The 23,574-nt window shown below is 41.2% G+C and overlaps 1 protein-coding gene across 3 annotated transcripts; it reads left to right on the top strand.

The window, feature by feature from the left end:
- The first annotated feature begins 490 nt into the window (after positions 1 to 490).
- otud5a (OTU deubiquitinase 5a) lies at positions 491 to 23,420 on the top strand. Of its 3 annotated transcripts, none has more exons than XM_023826694.2 (9): positions 491 to 1,318; positions 2,660 to 2,753; positions 16,106 to 16,170; positions 16,279 to 16,435; positions 16,656 to 16,804; positions 19,988 to 20,176; positions 21,322 to 21,529; positions 21,637 to 21,753; positions 22,222 to 23,420. In XM_023826694.2, the coding sequence occupies exons 1-9, from the start codon at positions 761 to 763 to the stop codon at positions 22,332 to 22,334; spliced, it is 1,650 nt and encodes a 549-aa protein (XP_023682462.1). In that variant the 5' UTR covers positions 491 to 760; the 3' UTR covers positions 22,335 to 23,420. The 3 variants fall into 3 exon arrangements, with proteins under 3 accessions (XP_023682462.1, XP_023682460.1, XP_023682461.1); XM_023826692.2 differs by having other exon boundaries at positions 22,219 to 23,414; XM_023826693.2 differs by having other exon boundaries at positions 492 to 1,318; positions 19,991 to 20,176; positions 22,219 to 23,404.
- Positions 23,421 to 23,574: the final 154 nt, after the last annotated feature.

Genomic DNA, 23,574 nt, shown 5'->3' with positions numbered 1-23,574 from the left:
AACACAACAAAAGGACTGACACACAGTAATGAAAACGGTTATATTCAGGAAGCGTTTTCATCGGCTTCTGGACTTCTCAAATCTTAGTAGACACTAAGAAATTCGCATTAGCATTAGCGATCTCATGCTGTAGGTGAACATATTCCATTTAATTTTATTGTGGACAAATTATTGATTTTGTTGGTTAGCTCCTTGTAGTAGGAACCTTGTTTGTTGAGTGCACCAAATAGGATGCTAAGGCACCATTAACGCCCAGCCCACCTCTATCCTCCTCTTCTGCGTCGCCGCTGCGTTTTAGTCAATGGTTTTGTGTTTTCTCTCCATGTTTTAATTTTTACAAAATCTGCTCGTTTTACACGTATATTTACATCGCGGGATTATGGTAAAAATGCTAACTCTGAAAGTGCAGTCTCTGAAACTCTCCTTGCACCCTGATGTTGCCCGGTTGCTAGGCAGAATGACAGCCGGGCCGAAATTGCGGACAGGCGGAAGTGACGTCAGCGCCTTGTCAGGTCTGTGTTGATGTTTTGGGGAAACTGGAAAGCCAGGAGGACGGGAAGAGGGAGACGGTTTGTTTTTGTTCTCTGGGCATCAGAGCTCACGGCGAATGCGAACAACTACAATAAATGCTCCTTACTGGTTTCACAAATAGCAGACGATACTTAAGAAGGGATTATCGCAAACACGACACACGCAAAACATTCGTTGAAAGGAGGAATCGTCATCCCTCTGACCCCCCTCCCTAATAACAGACATAACCATGACGATTCTTCCGAAGAAAAAACCGAGCTCGACAGTCGGAGTGTCGGACCACCCCGACGAGACTGACCGGAGGAGCGGTTCCGACCCTCACCAACATTCACACGGAGGTCGGGCAGGAGCAAGGCCTAGAGCGTCCCCGCCACCCTGGCCGTACCAGGCCGCACCACCCTCGTCAAGGGAAGACAGGCGAAACGAAGCAAGCTCCCGGCCGCAACAGGCCTCCCCTCCGCCAGTAGGATCTGGTTCTCCCGCCGGCCCAGGAGACGGAGGTGGAAGCGGTGGGGTGGCTTGCGTCGCAGGGGTACGCGGGGAACTGTCAGCCGGTGTCGGCTGCGGCGGCGGCATCGGAAGTTGTTGCTCCGGACCCGGCCTCAGTAAGAGGAGGCGACAGGCGCCTTGTGCTGGAGGGGTAGCTGGTGGAGGAGCGGTTGGAGTTGCCGGGGGAGGTGGTAGCGGTACTAGCCCTGACCCGGAGGAAGGAGCCGGCTACAACAGCGAGGACGAATACGAGAATGCTTCCAGGCTGCAGTCCATGGACCCCGCGACTGTCGAGCAGGTAATGTGGGAATAACGCGAAAAAAATACGAATGAGCCCTCTGTCTCACATCACCAGAACTACGAGCTACCTTTCTGTCTAGTGTACCATTGACAGCTTAGAAGTAGGATAAAACTATATTTTTTACATTGATGAAAATGTTTTCTTTGTTTTTCATTGGAAATTAATTAGGTATTTATATAACCTCAAATATTGCACATTTCTGAAATAAACGTCGCAAGTCATTCTCTAAACTTTATTACTATAACTAAATTACAAGTAACTTGCATATCTCAATATTGATCCTATCATTTATAAAGTACGGTGTAAGCATTTTGTTGTTGTTTTTTTCCGTAACACAATAGTCAGTCCAGGTTTTGCCTTCCACTTGGCATGCACCAGTGCATGTGGGTGAATATTTCTTACTATTTGTAATGATGAGAATCTTCTTCCCCTGTAGCCATATAGGATTTTCAGCAAATGAAGAAGCACTGCATTGGTGGTCAGTTTTGATGGCTGCTGTCCATGAGCATATATGAAATGGTCCATTTATAGACCAATAGTAATTGAGAAAATTTTGTAAACATTAGGTTACCTAGACTTCTTGTTCCAAGTATAATTATTTCACTAAAGAGCTGGGATTGCCCATATGCTGTCTTGTTTAATGACTGTTTAATTGACTAATACAGGCTTACTGGTTAAAGACACTAACTTTCTACTAAGCTATATTAGCAAACAGCAGTCAGGTTGCTTGTGGTTTAAGTAGGTAGTAGATAGGTTTATTTCAAATCAAGATTAAGTTTGATTGAAGGAAAATTCAATGTAGTAAACTCTCACATGCTTACTGGTAGCTGCCAGCTGGCAAAGGAAAGGTTTTAAAACATTTGATGTTGACCATCTGCAGCAGCTTTTCATTTGAATGTTCAAACAAAATTACCACTGGTTTTCCACATAATCTGTTAGTCTGCATCTCTTTGTTACAACAGGTATACATTTCATTTCACCAAAGTGCATTTCTGATGTGCATCAGATATGTAGATGTGTTCGGCAGTGCTTAATTATTGGAACACTGAAAGAAAAGCGTAATAAATGAACACTGAATTACCTTGAAATATGCTGTAAAATTTGATTTATTGCGTTTGCCGAAGACTGAAATGCTACACTAGCTGGATCTGGCTTAATGGTTTGTTTTATGTGGCAGGTGTAAAGTGCTTTCAGTCTAATGAATAAAGTCTGCATGAGAGTAACGTGAAACTTGGAGAGGGGAGTTCCACTGGACTGAGCTCTGATCTCCAGTTCCAGTGGAATGCATAAGGTGTGGCTTTTTCCATTAATTTTTGTGTGTGTGTTTGTTTCCAACAGCAGGAACACTGGTTCGAGAAAGCCCTCGGGGAAAAGAAAGGCTTTGTCATAAAAAAGATGAAAGAGGATGGAGCGTGCCTCTTCAGAGCAGTTGGTAGGTGGATAGTTTTCTCATTACCCCCAGTGCTGGTTCTAGTAAACCCATGTCTGACACAGTCACCCTTCTTTTATACTCTTCCATATATAGCTGGTCCTGCCACAAGTATGAATGAACTGTCAGTGAAGATTGTTTTTTTTGAAATCATCTTTACACTGCAATTTGCCATTTAATGTTTGTATACATATTTGTCTTCAGTCAGAGAAATTAATAAACATTGTTATAGAGTACACCTATATATTAGTCAAAGGCCTTTGCTCAAGCAATTGTCTGACTGAAAGCTTCATTTAAGTTTGCCAAGTTAAGCTGTTTCTGTGTAGTACTGTTTGCTTTTTCATTGCTATGTTTTTCTTATCTATTTCTAATGACACATAGCAATTTGTAACGACATTTCTAATTTTCACTTTACAAGGCTTTCATTCATTGGATTATCAGAATTAAATCTGGGAATGAAAAAATAATGATGTGTTCAAAACCTTTCATGAAACTTGAACATGTTCCATGTGTGACCTTGGCTTTCCTGCAGGGCAAGACTGGCAATGAATTCTATGAAGCCTTATCAGCTTTCCTTTAGTGTCCTTTCTGATTTTAGATTGGTACAATTACACATAGTCTACTGTAGATGGCACTGTTCTAGTTTCTCAAGGGGACTTTTAGAAGGCACTGAATATTTGTCTAATCTAATTTCTCCTCCAAAATATGTGTAATTACTTTACAAAAAGACTCTATTTTGCCACTTAAATGGTAGTAACTCATTACTAATAAAAAAGACTGTTACAACTTGTTTATAATTGTCTGTTAATGATTTGCAAAGTGTTACAACCTAATTAATAACCTTATTATAAACCATTCATAAACTCTTTATAAGGATAGTCTTATTTTAAAGTAGTACCAAATATATTATGAAGAATATTTGGAGTACATTATGCAGATACATTCTGCAGTTCAATTGTAAATTTGTTTAAGGATGATTTCACTGGGAGCTTGCAGGTTACACACTGGTCCCCCTGCACCCTTAAGAAGAATGCTTTTATCGTGCTTGATGTTTAGTGTAAATGTAATTTAATTATAGAAAATGTGGCCCGATTAAGATAAAGCATTGAGGTCTAGCTGAAGACCCAAACTTCTCTAGCTACAGAAATGACTCACAGTGGGTGCGAAAAGTGGACCGCATGTATTACCATGTCCTGACTCAAGATGGCAGAATTCACATAGTGGCGTGTTCTGTGAATGCAGAAGTGAACTTCCCTTTTGTGAAAGGATGTTTCGTCACTGAAATTCCCTATATATATTTCCTGTATTTATAAATATATTTTAATAATGTCAGAGGCTTGTGATTTGGCAGGTTGTTTTGTCAGCTTAAACATGCACTTAGTGTGCGGTGCATGGATCAGGAGGACTGTGTAATGACACAGACCTAAGTGTGACAGCTGCCCTTTCACCCAGTAAGGCATATGCACTGCATTTCAGCCTGTTCTTATATTCTTTAGGTGAATACACAAGATCTGTAATTATGTAGTGGTATTTTTTTTTTGTTTTTCTTTGGTTGTCCACATGTTCAGGTGTGGGTGTATTAGTTTTGAAATATGTGGCTGAATGGAGATGTGTGAATAAAGTTCAAGAGGCCCCCTGGTTTTCACGAGGAGGCCGTGAGCCCTGCCTGGGACTTACCCTTCCTTCCTCACCAACTGTTTACTTCAGTTACTAGTGTTTCTGTCACACATCAAAAAGAATGAGCTAGTAAGGTTTTTCCCTTTCAGAAACTTTCCCATCATATGCTGTCCAAAGCAAAATATTTCAAACAGATGTTTTCAAATAGTTCGTACTGGCTCCAGATGCCTATACAAGCCTTTGCCAAATTTATAAGAATAGGCTGTTTAATATAGCTGAATGGTTATTTGTTGTTTTTTTTTAGTGATGAGTTTGGTCTTTGTCTGTATGAAATGGACACAGCAAAGACTCACAATAGCATGGGAAAAACAAAACAAAAAGGATGAACATTAAAGCTGAGGGTCCCATGAAGCTTAGATGGTGCTGGCCTGTCTCCTGGACCCAAAATGCTATGCAGTCTAAGGCCATGTCGTTAGCATGCAGTCAGCGGAAGCCCTGTCCTGACATGACTGCCGTCGTTTCCGCAGAAGGCTGTGCCGGTTTATGGAGTCTCTGATCTCTGTTACTAAAAACGCATAGGGGACCCACACACACCTGCAGTGTGCAGGCTGGTCGTGATGAGTAGTGCTATGTGCCTACGCATTTGGGGAAGTAACGGACAGCCAAGTCGTGGGAAAAACAGGCCTGTGGTATCAAAAACAATGGGTGTGGAAAACATTTAAATGTTTCACTATTAATCTGCACATAAAGAGTAAAAGTACACAAAAAAATAAAATGTGAGATGAAACGTGAAGTCAGTGATTGATTGCTATGCATGGAGTTAAGCTCCGTGTGTTGCCATGTGCTCATGGATTCCAGTGGCATAAATGGAATAGAACTGAGATTAAGGTCATAAATCAGCAGAGTCATAATTCGACAATAGAAATGATGGCCAATCCAATGAAAAGCTGTTCTGTTCCCTCCATGTGTCGTGGAATTATACAAAGAATTCAAAGAAAAAAATCAGAATTTATATCAGTTTATCCTGTTGAACAGTTATGAAGGTACCATCTATATTGTGATATTCTTCATTTTCTTACTTTTTTCTGACTTGAAGGTTGCTCTTTGGTATATATATATGTAACATTGAGAGCAATGGTAGCAGCTGTGTGGAAGACCACATACATGAAAATTTCCAGAAAATCTTCTTGATTTTCTGTATTTTTTTTTTCTTCACTTGACCTGTTTAAAACCCCCAGGGTGGAGTTTACCTGCTAATTCTTTGAAACAAGCTGATGATCCACAGAATGTTCTATCAATTTTCTATTTCACTGTGATTGACACGCAAGCTGTTTTTTTTTTTCCTCTCTCTTCTTTTCTTTCTTCAGAGAAGGTGTCACTGGGGTCATTGGCAGGAAAAGTGAATTGATACAGACTGTCGGGGGGATGTGGGAGGGGTACTGGTTGTCGTAGAGGCGGGGCATCAGTAGTTCCAGTAAGCTCCTCCTGTCTGCTTTGAAAGCACTTCTTTGTGGTTAGCTCATTGTCAGTGGTTCCTCTGTGGCATTAGCGGTGGCCAAACCTCATGAAGAGACTCAGTACATTATAAATTGCCTGTTACTTGTGTCTTTGGAAACAGTCAGTTTTCACAAACATATATTTGTTTTCAAATATCCTCATCTATCTGTGAACACATTTTGACCTTAAGCTCTGGTTTTAAAACTGTCCTATGAAGCACATCTGACCCAGAGCACAAGTGTTACGTTTGCAGGAAACGAAACGAGCTGTTTATTTCTGGTCTTGCTCAGGATTTTTCCCTCCACCCACTGGACTCAGTCTTGTTCATTTGGGGAGAAAACTGCAGGTGTAAAGTATGCAAATGCAACCTAGTTTCCAAAAAAGATGGGATGCTGTGTAAAATGTAAATAAAAACAGAATGTGATGATTTGGAAATCATGTAAACCCATATTTATTTCAAAATAAAAAATTAAACATGGGTTTATAATGATTTGGAAACGGGGTTGTAGACCTGGTGTTTTTGCTACTAGATGCCTCTGCAAAGCAATTTTGTTGTCACCAATTGAAAAGAAGTTCCCTATGATATGAACTTCCCAAGAAACATTTGGGAAACCTATTAAAAACTTATTTAAAATGTGCTAAAAGCTGTCATGTATCTGTAGAGATGATTGGGCTCAATACGCTTAGATCAGGGGTGGCCAATCTTATCCGCAAAGGGCCGCTGTGTATGCGGGTTTTCGCTGCAGCTCCATAATTATTTTACTAATTAGAGGACTGATTGGCTGAGTCCTCCTCACATCTTAGTTTGAACAACTGACCTAAAGGTTACCCCAAAAACCTGCTTACACACCGGCCCTTTGCAGATAAGATTGGCCACTGCTGGCTTAGATCATCTGCAGTGTCTATACAATGGCGCATGTCCTCTGAGTACATCTGGCTCAGACCACAGCTGTGGTAGTTACGGTTGTGTCTATCTGACATATGTTCTGGCTTGGCTTAACTCTATACCTGTAACATTTCACTGCTGTGCAAAGCTGTGAGCTGAATAACATCAATGATCTAACAAAATGATGGAACACGATTATTGGAATGTGTAAACTGAGATTGTACTGTTTGCTTAAAATCAATGGTACCACAACTGCTCTTCTTGCATATCTATGATGACAGTATCGTCGGGGATGGTGTTTGGCTCAGGGCTGGACTCTGTTTGTGATCAGAAGGTTACTGGTTCAAATCGAGTGATTTCATTGTTGGGCCCTTGAGCAAGCCCTTAACTCCATACATTTGCATACATTTAAAGTCCAGCTTCATCCCATTTCTGACTGGCCTGGTAGCTCTTTAGGTAGCACTGTTGTTTTTTTACTTTCAGGGTGTGGGTTTGAATCCATGCTCCGTGTATGTGCATGTTCTACATATGTTGAGCAGATATCATTCTGCCACCTTTGTTTCTTCCCAGTAAACAAGAATTGCACATAGCAAATGTGCCCTGCGATGAGCTGGCATCCCATCTAGGGGGTACCCCTGCTGTGAACCTGGGATAAGCTCCCCCCACCATGGCACTGGTGAATTCTCAAATCCGATTGGTTAGAAGGATTTCTATAATCACACAAGTAGTGCCCACCAGGCAAGTCACAGTAGTAAATCTATGTGCTATTATCATCTTTAATTTAAACTAAAGTTACTTAAAATTTCAGAATGCAACTTGAAATAAACGGAAACTATAAAAACAAAACAACAATGCTAAATATAGGTTTCTCCCTTTATTTGAACATTTACACAGCAAAAAAACTTTTAAAAATGGGCAAAGGCCAATTTGGACATTCCTGTGAAGACACTCTGCAAGCGAAAAAGACCATTAATGAGCAATTTTGAACTAATGACTTGCTTATGGTCTAGGCAACTGGCACGTTTCAAATCAACAACGGTGACTTGGGTCATCTTGCCTAAGCAAAATGTTTAATCACTGGCGGAAGAAAGTAGTTATATTAAAATGCACTTTTGACTTAAAAACGTGAAAATAACGTGTTATGGTACGAACTTGTAAGCCAAATGTGTAGGTATAAGCGGGTTAAGGCACTCTAAGCCATGCATTATAGATTTTTAAATGCACTGCACGTTGGGTGGTTCGAAAACTTATAATGCGCGGCTTGTCTTGCATTAACACTTACATAAACAAGTATATTTAGCTAAATTATATGTTGTTGCTATGGCCAAGAATATGTTTTTGGACAGCACAACTGAAAAATGCTGGTTAATACAGTAGGTGTCCTGCTGGGTTCTAGATCAGTTTGTAAAGTGAAACTTTTTGTGCTGTTTGTTCAAGTTAGTTTTAGTAGCATGGTCATTATGCTGTGCAGGACAGATTTCTGCATTTTTTTTTTTTTTCTAAATTTCCACCTTATGTACGTTTGTAAATATAGCTTATACTTCATAAATCAGTTATAATGAAAATTGGTTGAAATTTGCTAGTCCATTATTTGGAGAAGCACATTAAAACTGATGATGTTGTTTTAACTAAAGTTGGGTTCATATTCTAGCAAGTAGTAGTAGTTAGTTTGTTACAGCAGCACTTACTCTCTGGTAATTCCAGTCATATTGAATGTGGCTGTCATGTCCATCATACTAGGAAGCTGCCTTCATTGATCTGTTCAGTATAGTGTTTTCCTGATGGACACCTCTTATGTGACCATGTCTATATTCATTGAATTTTGGTAGGTCAAAGAGCGGTCAAATTGATTTTCTCCAGCAAAAGATTTTGTGGGTCCCGTTTGGTGCAAATCATTTGAGTGCTTATTGGCCATGCCAAAATGCTTACGAATGAGAAGTGTAACACATTTTTATAATATTTTAAAGTTTTTTTTATATTATGAAAGCTTGCAACATGGTGACTTTGTAGCTTTTCGCTAGTGTGGTTGACTGTCTGCTGTGCAGTCACCCAAGGATGCTGTATGCTGCATAAGGCCTGGTTATTTACTCTCCGATGACCAGTGGCTTCATGGCTGCTTCAACATGTTTTCCATGTTCCCTCTCAGTTCTCTTTGTTGAACTGGTTTGCTGAATTTTCCAGCATAAGAGATGCATTTTAGTGCCATTCTGCGCATGTTCTGCGCAGCCGCTGGTCTGTCGTATTTACTGGACTGGTTTTCAGTATCGGTTTGCTTTATTTAACTGGCTACTGGAGATAGTGGTCAGTTGTCATTTATTCCACATGGAGTGTGGAGTCTCTTTTATACGCCATACTACTATCCATGTCTTGCTGGTGTCCCCTGAAGGAAAAATATTCAATGGAAAGCAAATTAGTCAGCAAGGAAGCGATGTTAGCAGAACAATGCAACTTGTATCTGGTGTTGTTACTTTATCATTAGTAGGTAATTTGTACTCGTTTTACTCACTTGTGGAGGTAGTTATGCAGTTTTAAGTCAAGTGAAAACTGGTGTCACCTTTTTTTGGCTGTGAGTTCTACGTGAGTTTTTCTGATCCTGTCTGGAGTGGGACACACTGCTGGCTTTCTTCTCAGCTGAAGCAAAGACTGGGAGGCGCAGGCTATTTACCTGTGTGTCTGCTTAGCTCCCGTTCCCTGCCTCGTTTCATGGAAATGCTCCCTTATGGAAACTTCCCCCCTGAAGGGAATCTCTGTGTTACAGCCATAGAAAACTTTAATTATTATAATTACAGGTCATGCACACAAACACTGAGCTTGGGGAAAATCTGTGAGCATTTACCGCAAGGAGGATAGTGCTTATATCAGGGTTTGGGAGTAGGAGGGATTTGTTCACACAAACCTCCTTTTACCTAACACTGCGCCCTCATGAATAGAGTCTTGCACAGTAGGAATTTAACACTGAAGTGTTTTCACTCCGCTTCATTTAGCTGCAGTACCTGCTGTTTCTCCTGTCTCATTGCAGATACGCTAGCGGAATTAAAAATGAAATCTAACTAAAAGCATGCACCTGTCAGGTGGTATTTCAAACCATTCTGAGTTTGTCTAGCGGTACATTTATCTTTTTTCCAGTTTTTGTATGGCTTAAGAGTACATCTGATGTCTTAGTTTCACTCTAAGCATTGCATTTGGCCCATTCACACCACAGATTGTCACAGAACATTTCAAAGTTAAAGGAAGCAGTTCTTTGCTGTTCCTCAAGTTTATTCTCCATTTCTTTAGTCTTGTTGTAATTCTGTAAATTAGGGATCTGTGTCTGGAAACCTGTGTGAGAACAAAGGCTGAGCTTTGCATATTTTTTGATGTTGTCCAGAGAAGTCCAGAAAGCGGATTGGTAGCTAACATCCTGACCCATCTGCGCTGGACAAGTCAGCAGGCCCACGTGATCAGTCTGGATGGCTCTTCCCCCACTCATGCATTCCCACAAGTACATACACACTTGTCAATTTGCTGCTCTTGCCCTCACTAAACTTTATAGACTGCAGGAGAGCACAGGGAGAAGCCTGGGCATAGTTTGGTGGGCAGTTTTCAGATTGCAAGGAACTGCATTGCCTTACCACTAACAAACCCTGTTGAATAGAGTGAGAGAGGGGTGTTTCATCCAGTTTGGGTTGAACTCCTTCAGTCCAAAGTGATACAAGAGAAATCCAGACGGAAAAATGAACACATTTATAGCTCATCTCAAACCATATGCTGATATTTCTCTCTCTCCTTGAGAAGGTGGGATTTCTTTGGAATTTCTAACTTTTCTGTGCTTTTGTGATGTCACTCGTCAGATAACATTTTGTTTACAAGTCTTTTTTTTTTATTTTATTTTTTCCCCTTTTTTTTCCTTTTTTTGGAGTCGCCTGGTGTGATAGCAATGCCATGCACCATGTTGAAGTCCAGTGGTGCCCACTGCTTGGACTGTGCTGCATTCTGCATTCCGGCGGACCCAGTGCTCCTACTGAGGCCACAATACTGGAGCGTGGTAAAGCTCTGTATACATTGCCACCTCTCAACATCTTGCAGTGGCCTTTGGCCTGATATGTTAAAAGTAAAAGAAGGCTTTCTTGGATCTTTTGTGAAACAAGGGAATTTTTTTGTTCATCAAAACATTACATGCGTTACAACTTGCTGTTTAGTGGAGTACCACCGCATAGCTGTTTAGTAGGAGTGTAATGGTACACGTATGCATACCAAAGATTTTTCGTGCGGGTCTTTCGGTTCGGTATGCAAATGTGAATGGGTGGATGAAAGGGGCGGATGAAGCTGCGCCACTGCGCTTGCGCGCGTACGTCCTAATGTGAAGCACTGGTATTTTTTTAAAGTGCTGCACCACACTGAAAGTTTTTGTTATGCTTTGTATTTCTGTGAGACAATATTTGTGTTGCACAGTTCAAATATGAAGATGAAAGCTGCTAATGTGAATACAATACAGATCAGATACAGTTCATTTCCTAAATGTGCACCTTATTGGATATTTATTTTATTTTTATTTACTTTTATTTTGATTTAATTTTAGGTACATTTTAGTTTTTTATTGATAGGCTGCAGCAGTATTGACTTCTTATTTAAGAAAGATAGTCATACCTTGTTCAGTAAGCCACTGTTTAATGAAGAAGAAAAGCAATTCATGTTTGGTTTCTTTTACCCCCGCTGTACCGAAAACGTGCTGAAACGTTACTTCAATACCGAGGTACGTACCAAACTGTGATATTTGTGTACCATTACACCCCTACTTTTTAGTCTCTGTGGAAAAGTTGATCATAAATAAATAAATTTAGCACAAACTACAAAGCAGTGGTCGCCAATAGCTTGCTGGGACTCAATGAGTAGCTCGTATAACACTTAATAGGAATCATAAGAATCATACCTGCCTTGTGGGAAGTTTTTTATTTATTTATTTTAAACTATATCAGAATCTTTATCTTGCTTTGTATGTGGCCTTTGCCTCCTTCCCCAGCAGACGATAATCGTTGGTCAGTCACGGTCAGGTATCGACACTGGGTTACTTGTCTGTTATTGTTGAATACTGATAATAATCACACAAGCCTAATGTGCAGTGTATAGCTTTCCTGTTTGAATCACAAATGTTTGGTTTCTTGTCCAGGGATTCAATGGATTAGTGCCCCATCTTGGGTTGTTCCCTGCCTTGTGCCTTTAGCCTCCATGATGGGCTCCGGACCCCCCGCAACCCTGAATAGGATAAACGATTACAGAAAATTGATGGATGAATGGATGTCCTGGGATTAGAATAACTAGTTCATTTTCTGATTTGTTTTTGGCATTCATGTCTCACTGGCAGCAAACATTGTTTTTGAGAAAGCATTTACTTAAGAACTTCCTGATGTTCATGATTCCATGTTTTCTATTCTACTCCATGCCAGGCGGCATGAAAACAAGTCATGCATGCACACAAGTGAAAAACTAAATTCACTGTACAGCTAGTAAACATTATTCTAACTCAATAGAGTTCTACTCTCATCTGACTATAACTCACCATTCAAATTAAAATCATTGTCATGTGGAAATATAGCTTGTGGAAATACTGAATGTTCTGGTAAATCTCGGGGCAGTTTTGTAACCATCTTACAAAAGACAGTTTTGAAGGTCATCATTAACTTGTGACACCAGATTGCTGGTTGATTTTTTTTTTCCTTCCCATTCAGTATTCTTTGGGTTGTACTTGGGTTTATCTGGGAGCTCTAGGACAGCATGACGATGATTCACTGTGTTCAATATTTTTAGATTAATAGTGATTATAGTGTGAAAAATCTTTTCTCAGGTATTTCTCTGCCAAAAATATGCCTCACTTTTTAATTTTTGTATGCCATTTTGTTCAGGGTGTGAAAAGCAAATGGTTCAGTTTTAAAGTATATCTTTTTCTACTGTGTTTTGAAATAACCTTCATGACTTGACATGTGAGCAGAGCTTCTGCCATAGCACTCCAGACATTATGTGGCGCTTACCTTTGGCCTAAAAACTGCAGACTGTCTGCTGCACTGGGCTGACGAGGTTACAACAGCAGTGCAACACCCCCATAAGGAAAAGCAGGAGTCTGGGCCTTGGCTGAGAAACAGTGGAGGTTACCTTCACTGGTGCCTAATCTTAGGCTGGAAATGTGTCTTAGGCAATTTAGGAGTAACTTTTTACCCAGTTTCTTAGGTCACCTTCCTGATTAAGGGACAAGGATGCATGCATTTGCATTGCATAAATTTATGGCAGACCCCATTCCGGGTCTTTTGTAATGTCCATTGCTGGTTTCTTAACATTTCTCAATGAATATCCCTCCTTAAAAGTTTCTGCAGTCTGTGTGAGTTTCTGGTTCTGTATTCAGCTCCCAATTAAGCTGATTTTTTGGGGGTATGGGAGAAGGTTAGACTAAATGATGTTTAGCAGGCTTATTCTCAGTCCTGAAGTTGCCAATTGTCAGTATTTCAAAAGGTTAATTGATACAACCAAGGTTAAGAGTAGAACAGCTCATTGGTGTGTAGCTGATGTGTAGGGAACTGGGCCAGGTCAGTGTTGTTGTAAAATGTTAGCCATTTGTAGCTATAGTATTGCTATTATGTGATTTGATCATATTGACTCAAATAATCGATGATAGATTATTGAATAAGTATTACACTTGTGTATGTAGCGCACCCACAACAGAAAAACTGACTACTTGTTAATAACGGCTGTGGGGAGTGGCATGGGATCTATCACAGAGAGGCTTCAACGCATGGCATTGTTCAGGGTTCTACAGTTCTTCATGTGGCAGCAAGGTGATATGGCACAGTATCCACAGTGATAGAAAAAAATAAATGGAGTATTAAGTGAGATCAATATGACTAACACATACACACTGATAGCTGGGCTCGTTTCGGCCCAGTCAGAGAAGGGCAGACCTGCAGTCCGGCCTGGCTACTGCTCCACATGGTGCTCATCCCAGCTTTTGTCTTTAGCCTGCCTTGTGCTGATAAGGTTTATCAGGTTCAGACAGGCCTTCTTGCTCACCCTCAGTTCCTCAGAGTTGTGCTTGGTCCATCCCCTTTTCTTAGAAACCTGTGTACTAGTTATCAGTGTTGGTTTGTACATCATCTGCATGCTGTCAGAGTACCTTGCAGTTCATTCTCAGCCAACCTTGTGGTTTTTCTCTTTCCCTTTGTGAAGCTTTATCCTTTTGTACTTTTTCAACATTCTTTCCCATTGGGTACATATGTGTCAGGCATAAGCTTTTCTAATTAGAAACTTTGTTGCAATTTATTGGGACAATTGAAGGTATCCATGCTCAGGTTTGCTGAAAAATGAGTCCCCATTCAGTGTTTCAGTTAAAGATTTAATAGACTTTCTCCTAATGTATAAGAATAGTATATAGTGAATTTGTTAGACAACTGGTGAAACTCATCATGGTCTCAACTACTAGGTTTTGATGTGTGCTCAGGAATAAGAAGGTGAGATCAGAGTGGGATGATGAAAACTGAGTCACTCTTGTATGAATGACTAAAGGGGAATTCCTGAGAAACCACCATCGCCTACTTAGCCATCAAATATGAAGCTCTGATATCTGGTAAACAGACTCTCACCTTTGGGACTCCCTGTCAAATAGAAACAGCACAGAGAAATTGCTGTCATGTTCTAATAAGAAATAAACGCAGTAGCTACAACCACAAAGCATCTCTCTGCGCCATGTGGTCTATTGGTGATGTTAATCTAATTCAGTTAATCCAGCAAATGAATCAGAGAACCTCTGAGTTAGTTTTCCATATGATTTGATATGGTGCATAAAACAGTTACATCTTTATACGATGCATAAATATATGTATAATGTTCTCTCTGTGCAAAATTCATGATAAGTGAAAATGAAATGTCTACAGTAGGTCATATTGTAGAAAAATTTTAGTCCCTTTGATCCATCACACACAGGAAGGAATCCACATCCCTTCATTGATGCACATCATGCAGTTGTTTTTTCATTATTCTGTCTTAATCGGGGATGTGATACCTTTCTTTTTAAACACCACCCATTTACTTTAGGTCATATCTTGCTGCCAAATCATACGTTGAAGATAGCCCATTCTAAAAGCAGCGCTGCTGACTGTTTCCTCTTTACTAAGAATTCAAGGAAGAGCTGCAGATACCACTGAGGCAGCTGTTTGCAGATCTCTCTGTGGTGACTTGTATGAAAAGGCCTTTGCCTGAAACACTGCCATTCGAAATATGTTGCTAAACCCGCAAGGGACTCATGATCAGCTTGCAGTTCTCAAAAGCTAACTAATATATATTATTAATATTAATGAATCCGTGGTGTGGCATATGCATCCGTCTTCCATACCACATATCTAGTACACGGGTGCAATGTGTATTTATAAATAGCATGAAAATGTTTTTAAAAGAGTCTGAAAATGTCTAAGTGTAGTCAAGGAACCGGTCTGCAGGGAAGCACGTACTGGTCTGCAGGGAAGCATGTACTAAGGAAAAGTCCTTTGGGATGCTAAATGGTTTTGCTCAGCTTAGAGGAATCCTTTCTCAGTATTTGATATATATAATTGGTTTTATTGGGATTTTTATAGCCCAGTCTATTGAAGTATCACAATCATAAGCAGCTGAAAAAATAGCACTGTGGTTTCATGCTTCTTGCCATTTTTTTCTTCTCTAAATGTGTCCTCATTGCAGGGTTACACCACAAGAGAGGAAATTGACTAAGAATTTCTCCGAATTTCAGTAGCTGTGTCATGTGACTTTCTGGAAGACGCTTTGGTTTTGAGACTCATTTGCATATCATGTGGGGGGAGTCTTAGTATGGTGTAGTACCCCAGCAGAAAAAATACTGTTTACATCTGTGGTTTCTGTCACCCAGGCTAACAGAGGAACCTGTGCGTGTGTGCATGCCTGTCTGGAGCCCGCCAAAAAGTTAGTCTGACGAGTTGTGCATATCCCCCCTCTCTGCGCTCTGATAGCATTTAGTACCTACACAAATGGATCTTTTATTTGGTTGACTGAAAAAATTAGGAAATTGTGCTGTTTGCTATTCAGTTTTGGAAACATGAAAATTATAAGAAGCTTTACTTTGCTCCAGTTTGTACTGAATTTCATTACTGTGAGGATAAGAATGTCCCTGTGCACCTGCTGTTCCCATCCACTCTGTCCCCAAGTCCAGTTTGTGCATTCGGTGCAAAAAAAATGAAAGCGTTCTCTTAGTTAAATCTCCCAGGGGTTTCCACATTTGAATGTTGTTGAAAAACAATTCCGATAAACTGACTTGGAATATATGTAAAGAATCGTCCATGTTACAGCAGATTTTGCTTGAAGCAAATACTTTTTTTTGTGTTTGCAGCTGATCAAGTATATGGAGACCAAGATATGCATGAAGTGGTCCGAAAACACTGTATGGACTACCTGGTGAGTCATCTCTCTACATCGGTTATCAGAAACGGGGTTTCGGAATTATGGTAGTTTCTTTCGTACCGCTGTTTGGATGGAGCCTCACTCATTGCTCTTCAACTGCAGATGAAGAATGCAGACTACTTTTCAAACTATGTGACTGAAGACTTCACCACATACATCAACAGGAAGAGGAAAAACAACTGTCATGGGAACCACATTGAGATGCAGGCAATGGCGGAGATGTACAACCGGCCTGTAGAAGTTTACCAGTATGGCACAGGTGTGGAGTGTTGAGTGAATGGCAAGATGGTCACATGATTTGCAGGGAAGATACTCAGCATTAATAAGGGCAAAAACCAGAACGCTTCGTTGTAACTGGCACTTATAAGGCACGCCCATAAGGCAGCCATGCTCCTTTTTCTTATTCAGATACTTAGATACTGCAATCATTTATTACATTTATGAAATTAATTTTTTTTTCTTCTGTATTTTCTTCTCAGAACCAATCAACACGTTCCATGGCATCCACCAGAACAACGATGAGCCAATCAGAGTTAGCTACCATCGGAACATTCACTACAATTCAGTTGTGAACCCTAACAAAGCCACTATTGGAGTTGGTCTAGGGCTTCCAGCTTTCAAACCAGGGGTGGGTGCCTTCAATTAGAGCATACAGATTCCATAGATCTCTGAAACCAAACAGAGAAATTTCATTGTTAATCATTATGGTGGAGCAAATGACTCCAATATATTCGTTATGACCATGAAATTATGTGAAATTTGTCAGTCCAGCCTAGTGTCAGACATGTGGTATAGCTTCTTCCGCTATGTTCTTAAACCCTGGCACATACCTCCTTCGGTCTGCCCCAATGCACATATGCATACTTGCACTCACGCATGTCTTGCTGCATACATAAAAGGGTTATAGTGCAAAAGGGCTATGTCGAATGATGGAATACATTAAAACGGTGAGTAGCACTGAGGCTTTTCATTGGCTGATCGTCAGCCCATCCAGGCATGTGATTTGTCGAACGTGGTGAGGCCTGGTCAACACATTGAGAATCAGACACTTTTTCTAGGCTTCAGTTTTATTTGCAGAGAAGCAAAGTAAGAATTAGGTGACACTCCCTGGATCATCAAAGGCCTGAAGGGCTGGAAGCGTGGCAGGGCGTCCCCTGTCTCAAACATGCGCACATCAAAGGGAGCAGGGCTGAACTCACACAGGGGAAACATTCCACACTGTCCTGACTCTAAGGGGCCACCTCTTAGCAGCACACTGTCTTATTTGTACTGGAGAGACCCAGTGACAATGCACCCTAATGGCTTGTCGGTCTGCCAGAAGCTCAACTTCCACGTCAGATTAACCTGTGGGTGGAACGGTGCACCCACAATCACCAAACTCATAAAATCGGTTTTTCCCCTCATTATGTAAAAGTGGTATAGTCAGCATTTTAAGTATTCTCTGTTTGTTTTATGAATCCATTTGCAAAATAGCAAAATCTTCTATCCACATGAAGTAATTGTTCAACTGTCTTATATATGTAGTTGTTATGTCTGTAAATATTGATGATATTCCTGAAGTCACTCTCGTGTTATGTTTGGCTTGGAAGCACCTTGCATCAGTTTGGTATGAACACTCAGCCACAGCTGCAGATCGGCACACATTCCTCACACATCAGTCGGAGGGTTATCCGCCCCTACACTCTTTCTGGGGGAACGCTGTGACGCTGTACTCCAAGTTCCATCTGGAGCCTTCACCTGGTTCCTGACGATAGGATGTCATGCTTTCTGTTTACATCATGCACACTTGTCATCTGTGAGGTTTTTGCGTGTCACACGCGTGTCTGGTGCCCAGCAGTATATATATATATATGACTATCTTGCTAAAACGGGCTGTGAGGTATGGATATTTCTGAGCCCTTTACTCATAAAATAGTGATTGATTCCTTAGTTCAACCCTTTCAGTCTTTCCCTAAATATTTCAAACAGAAACGCTATACTATGCTACAATAATGCATTTCTATTCATAATTTAAGTATAATTTTTAATGCTAGCAGTTATAAAGAAGCATTCATGCACATGTAATTATATGTATTTGTTATTCCCCAAAGTTAGTGGAAAGGAAAAGCCTAAAATGTGACTGGCCAGTGCTCAGAATAGCTCCCTTATGCGGTGAGAGCACGCCAGCAGGCAAGTGCCCAGTAAAAGCAGATTGTCTGAAGCTACTGGCTCCGACGTTATCATCGCAGTGGTAGCTGTCATCAGCTGGCACAGCAGGGCTCCCTGTCTGGGGTCAGCCAGCTCTGCGAAGGAGAGAACCAGAGAGCACACAGCACAGACGGCCAGGATAAACTGCAGAGACACCCCCCTGTGGCAGGGAATTCTCTGGCGTGGGGTGCCCACGAGCCCCTGATCCTGGAAATGGGCAAAGGTTTGCTACATTCTGGTTGGGACACACTCTGTCCACCATGGGTCTGGTTGCTCAGTAGCCATGGTAACACTCCACTTATAAAAGCCGCCATTACAGTAAACGGTAACCTCACCGGAGCGACTAATTTTGCCTTTGAGCTGTTTTTCTCAACCCGGGCCTCGGGGACCCCACGACAGTCCACGTTTTTGCTCCCTCCCAGCTCCCTGCCAGACAGTCCACATATCACAGAGAGCTGGGAAGAGGAAAAATGTGGACTCTGGGGGTCCAACAGGATTCAAAGGACAGGATTGGTACTTGTTGTGGGGCTTCTAGAGAGGCAGAAATGTAACTCCTGCTATATTTATAAATAAGTCTGTAGCACTGCTCCTTTCTTATGTATTAAAGGAGGATGCAGATTTTTGATGAGCTGAGAATGAGGGGGTGTCATTCTGATTGAGATCACTGATGCTGATAAACAGTTCTTCTATTTTGCGTTTAAGAACCCCCCGTAGGTTTGCTTTGAAATATCAACATGTTTGTTTACTATGACATTTGGTGGAGCTCCATTTGCAAAGTACTTAAGTGTTTAATATCGCATTGAAAATCTATACATTGTATGACCAACCTTCTGTCATCTGTTGAAGGCTGGCATTAATTTATGTGTTTGTTTGTTGCTCATTTATCTGTCTGTCTGTCTACCTATGTATCTGTCTGTCTACCCACCTATCTATCTATTTGCAAAATTCTACCCAAAAGAAACAATTACTGACATTGCAATATTCTGGCTTGGCACTGTCAGAGCCCCATCTGTTACAAAAATGAGTCAGAATTTGTGTGTTTGTTTAAATTCCTCATGGAAAGTTGATAGGAATCTGTTTTTCTTGAGCTGTGATTAACAGCAATGAAAGAGTACAGTGTGGTGTTGCTGGATTATAGCAGACTGGTGGCTCTACCTCCCGCCTTTAAACCAATACTCAAAAGTCCTGTTTCCAGACGACAGTGTATGTAGAAACTGTAATGAGATGTTGATTATCCCACACTGGCATTGACTCAAATGCAACAGCTCATGACACACAGGCCTGATAGTGACAGACTGATATAATTAATTTCCTCTTACTATCAGCCATATTTGTTATCAGTGGTATAATTCTAGGTCCTCTGGTATGTGGCTGTGTGCTCTTACTCCCTATGTTAAAGCTAACAGTAGCTTACATTGGTCTACTAAGATACACATTTCGTAAGTATTTGAATTTAGTTCTGTTTTTTATTTAGCCCTTAGCTGTATTTTTAATGTTTGCAGTTAATACATCTATTGAGGCATGTCTGGTGTATCCTTACGTATACTCACTGCACCCTGTCCCTTGCCCATAAGGAGGTAAACATCCACTGTATGACCACCTGTCCTCCTTCCTATGCTCCCAGCAGTATGCTGACCAGCTGCTAATGAAGAATGCTATAAAGACCTCAGAAGAGTCCTGGATTGAGCAACAGATGCTGGAGGACAAGAAAAGGGCCACAGATTGGGAAGCCACTAATGAGGCCATAGAAGAGCAAGTGGCTCGTGAATCTTACTTGCAGTGGCTTCAAGACCAGGAGAAACAGGCACGACAGGTGAGAGGGCACCAGACTGAGTCCGTAGGATTCTCCAGAACATTTCTTACTTTCAGCAGCAAAGTGGCATTACTGAAAGCAGTGTTGCCCAGGTAATGGGTTTGCTGTGGTCTCTAAAGCATTTGACTCATGTAGCGTTTCCTTGAAATGAAGACGCGATAATTATTTGTGATCGGTACATGGAAATATCCATACGTTGTTAACTTTCAGTTTTTATTTTTTATTAAATGGAGATCTCTAGGGGGTTCGGTGTGATAACACCGGAATTTTCAGAAGGGGTCTTAGGTTCACTGTTCACACCTTGGCATCTTAACACCTTGACCCCAAATTTGTCTTTCAGCATAAAGTGAAACTTAATGGATTCCTATAAATGGCCTCTTGACAATAACAGTGTCTTATATTTCTACCTTACCAATTGCATTTCTAACATTCAGAGGTGCCATTAGTTCAGGGGTGGCCAATCTTATCCGCAAAGGGCCGGTGTGTATGCGGGTTTTCGCTGCAACTCCCTAATTTGATTCCTAATTAGAGAACTGTTTATCAGCATCAGTGATCTCAACTGACTGACTGAAGAGTCCTCACACCTGGGTTTGAACAGCTGACCTACAGGTTATCCCAAAAGCCTGCATGCACACCAGTCCTTTGCGCATAAGTTTGCGCACATCTGCACTAGATGTTTTGAGCCCCTATGAAAGCATATCACATTGGGCCCCAACACGGACTAATGCAGTTATGTCATAAATTTTTAGGGCCCCTGTCAATCAGGGGCCCTAAAAATTTACGGCTACCCATGTAAAAGTGATTGACAAGAATTTAAATTGCTTTCTGATTCATCTGCATTGCCCTCCCTCATTTCTATCTGAAATCCCCTTTCTTCTGTGCCAAGTAAAAAAAAAACACGACCTAAGGTTGAAATATGTGTGTATCACTAAAGATGTTTTGGAACTTCTTAGAATTAGCTTCAGAACATGACTTATTCGACTGCTGTTAATCACTGAGTTTCCCATAAAGGCCATATCTGCTGAGTGCATGAAAGAGGAGATGCAGTGTTCCCTCCCCTCCTCACCCCCCACACCAACAGTCGTTCCCACTCTGGTTGTCCAGAACGTCCTGTTTCATTGTTTTTTTTTTTTCCCCGGTGCCAGCCACGCAAGGCCAGTGCCACTTGTAGCTCGGCGACAGCAGCCGCATCTAGTGGCCCTGAGGAGTGGAGTGCCCGTTCTCCCCGCCAGCGCAGTTCGGCCCCCTCGCCAGAACACCCAGACCCTCCTCACCCCGATACGGCGACCAAGCCCGCTTCCCCAGCCGGAGCTGCCCTCATGCTGTCCAAACCGCCTTCTCCCTGTGCTCCAGGTGGGCCACAGAGCTATCTGTGCCATTCAGCCTGCTATCTGCACATCTGCCCAAAACACTGCACCTAAACTGGGGGCTTGATTGGTTTTGTTTTCTGTGTTCTACAGGTCCTAGCAGTCAGACCTGTGTGGGCCCAGACAGAGCCACTTCGTCTTCCTTAGTGTCCCTGTATCCTGAGCTGGAGTACCGTGCTATCATGCAGGAAATGGCACCTTCTGGATTTGGTAAGTCCCATTGAGACTAGATGGTCCCCAGAGCTGTCATTAATTTATTTGCTTAGATTCACCACTGTTCAGATGGACTCTAAGTCTGTTTCGGTGATTGCCTTGGCCTGGAAAAGGGACATGATTGGTCAGAATATGGGTCATGAATTTATCAGATCTGCTTCTGAAACTTGAAACTAGTATGCTATGTTATGAAAATGGCCACAGATGCTATTCTCTGTTTGACAACCACCTGATCTGTAAATTCTATGAACAGTTGTGGGGCTTGGAGCCAGAAAACATATAGTACATTTAAGCTTTTATTGAGCATTTGATGAGCTATGACAGTTTGACAAAAATCTCACAGGCCAGACCCCCTCGTAATTCAGTGCATCCTATGGCAATAGGAGTGGATGCTATGCATATGTCATTCAGAGATGTTGTCCTGTGATTTACATTTTGTTTGCAAATGCATCCCTTCAACAGCAGACTGGGAAGATGATGAGATTCTGGCCTCCGTCCTGGCTGTCTCACAACAAGAATACCTGGACAGCATGAAAAAGAACGCGACACACAGAGAGCCGTCTCCCGACAGCAGTTGATAGTGGGGATGGTGACGCTGGCGATGTCCACGGGGAAAAAGACAAAACTGAAACAAATGTTTTCTCGATCATGGTACCCACCAGTCACCTGTCCCAGCCCCCATACCTGCCTCTCCTCACCTCCCTATACAATATCATCATAATCATACTCTCCAGCTCCCCTTATAAACCCCTTGCCTCCATTGGACTTATTTAGGTGCATGTTTAAATAAACACAAACATCATAGAAAATAAAAAAAGAAAAATTGTAATAATGTCATACTTATCTTCTTAATGATTGATTAATATAATTTTGTTTTATCATTTTTGGAATGAAAAATACTTTTTTTTTTTTTCTTGGAATAAAAAATAAAAAACTTTCTGAAGAAGTAGTGTGTCAAGTTTTATCCCCCCCTTGCTTTCTTATAATCAAGTATAGTCAAGTGCAATGTAATTACTGAATTAGGCCATCTATGATATGTTAGTTGCCACAAATGATGTGCTGTGATGGTATGTAATGATTTATCCTAGTGTGTGTGGAGTCTCCATGATTCTTCTGGCTGCTCACTGTTGATTCTGTTGCTCACTGTTGTCTAAGGACATGTCATATGCTGGGAATCCTCCGGGGTCTGCTGGCAACCTTGACCAGAATAAGCAGTTAGGAAAGGGAACGATGGGACGATTTTTAGGCTTGTCTTCCTGAATGTGGTCAGCATGGATATGCATATTGAGAATCTGAGCCAGATGCAGTCCTGCATTCTTAATAGTAGGTTAAATGATACATTAAAAAGTTTGCAAGTAACGGATGCACTGAGCACGTCTTACTATTGTATGCTGATCTTAACACACAGAATTTTAAATGCAATACAGCCAAGTTGTCAGAATATCTAGTAATTTTTATATTTTGAACATATGAAAAGATATTTGCATATTTTTAGATTACCTTGTTTCTAAATATAAGCAAATGGTTTTATTTTTGTTCCAAACGACGCAGGCTCTTCGGCTGTTGCTCCCCTGTTTATTAATAATGACAAACGTAATGAATATTTATTTTTGCTCAGTTGATGTTCATATTACTATAAGTTTATATTAATTGTAGCTCGGTTTCCACCTTGACAGGAACCATGGTCGTAAATTACAGGGGGTGGGAGGGATGTAACCCCCCAATACTCTAAACCGGTTTATACGACCCCCCACTAATCAGCTCTTCACCTCCCCCCCATCCCCCCCCCGCCCCCAAAGTTCAAACCAACGTTACGCC

The sequence above is a fragment of the Paramormyrops kingsleyae genome, chromosome 6, assembly GCF_048594095.1.
Source record: "Paramormyrops kingsleyae isolate MSU_618 chromosome 6, PKINGS_0.4, whole genome shotgun sequence".
NCBI lineage: Eukaryota > Metazoa > Chordata > Actinopteri > Osteoglossiformes > Mormyridae > Paramormyrops > Paramormyrops kingsleyae.
Note: the sequence above shows the minus strand (reverse complement) of the source record. Positions and strands in the feature narration are given on the sequence as shown.

Bases quoted from the DNA above. Each gene is read 5' to 3' on its own strand.
- otud5a (XM_023826692.2), top strand. From the start codon at position 761: ATGACGATTCTTCCGAAGAAAAAACCGAGCTCGACAGTCGGAGTGTCG. The intron at 16,171-16,278 runs GTGAGTCATCTC...CTTCAACTGCAG, and splicing joins AACACTGTATGGACTACCTG to ATGAAGAATGCAGACTACTT. The intron at 16,436-16,655 runs GTGTGGAGTGTT...TTTTCTTCTCAG, and splicing joins AGTTTACCAGTATGGCACAG to AACCAATCAACACGTTCCAT.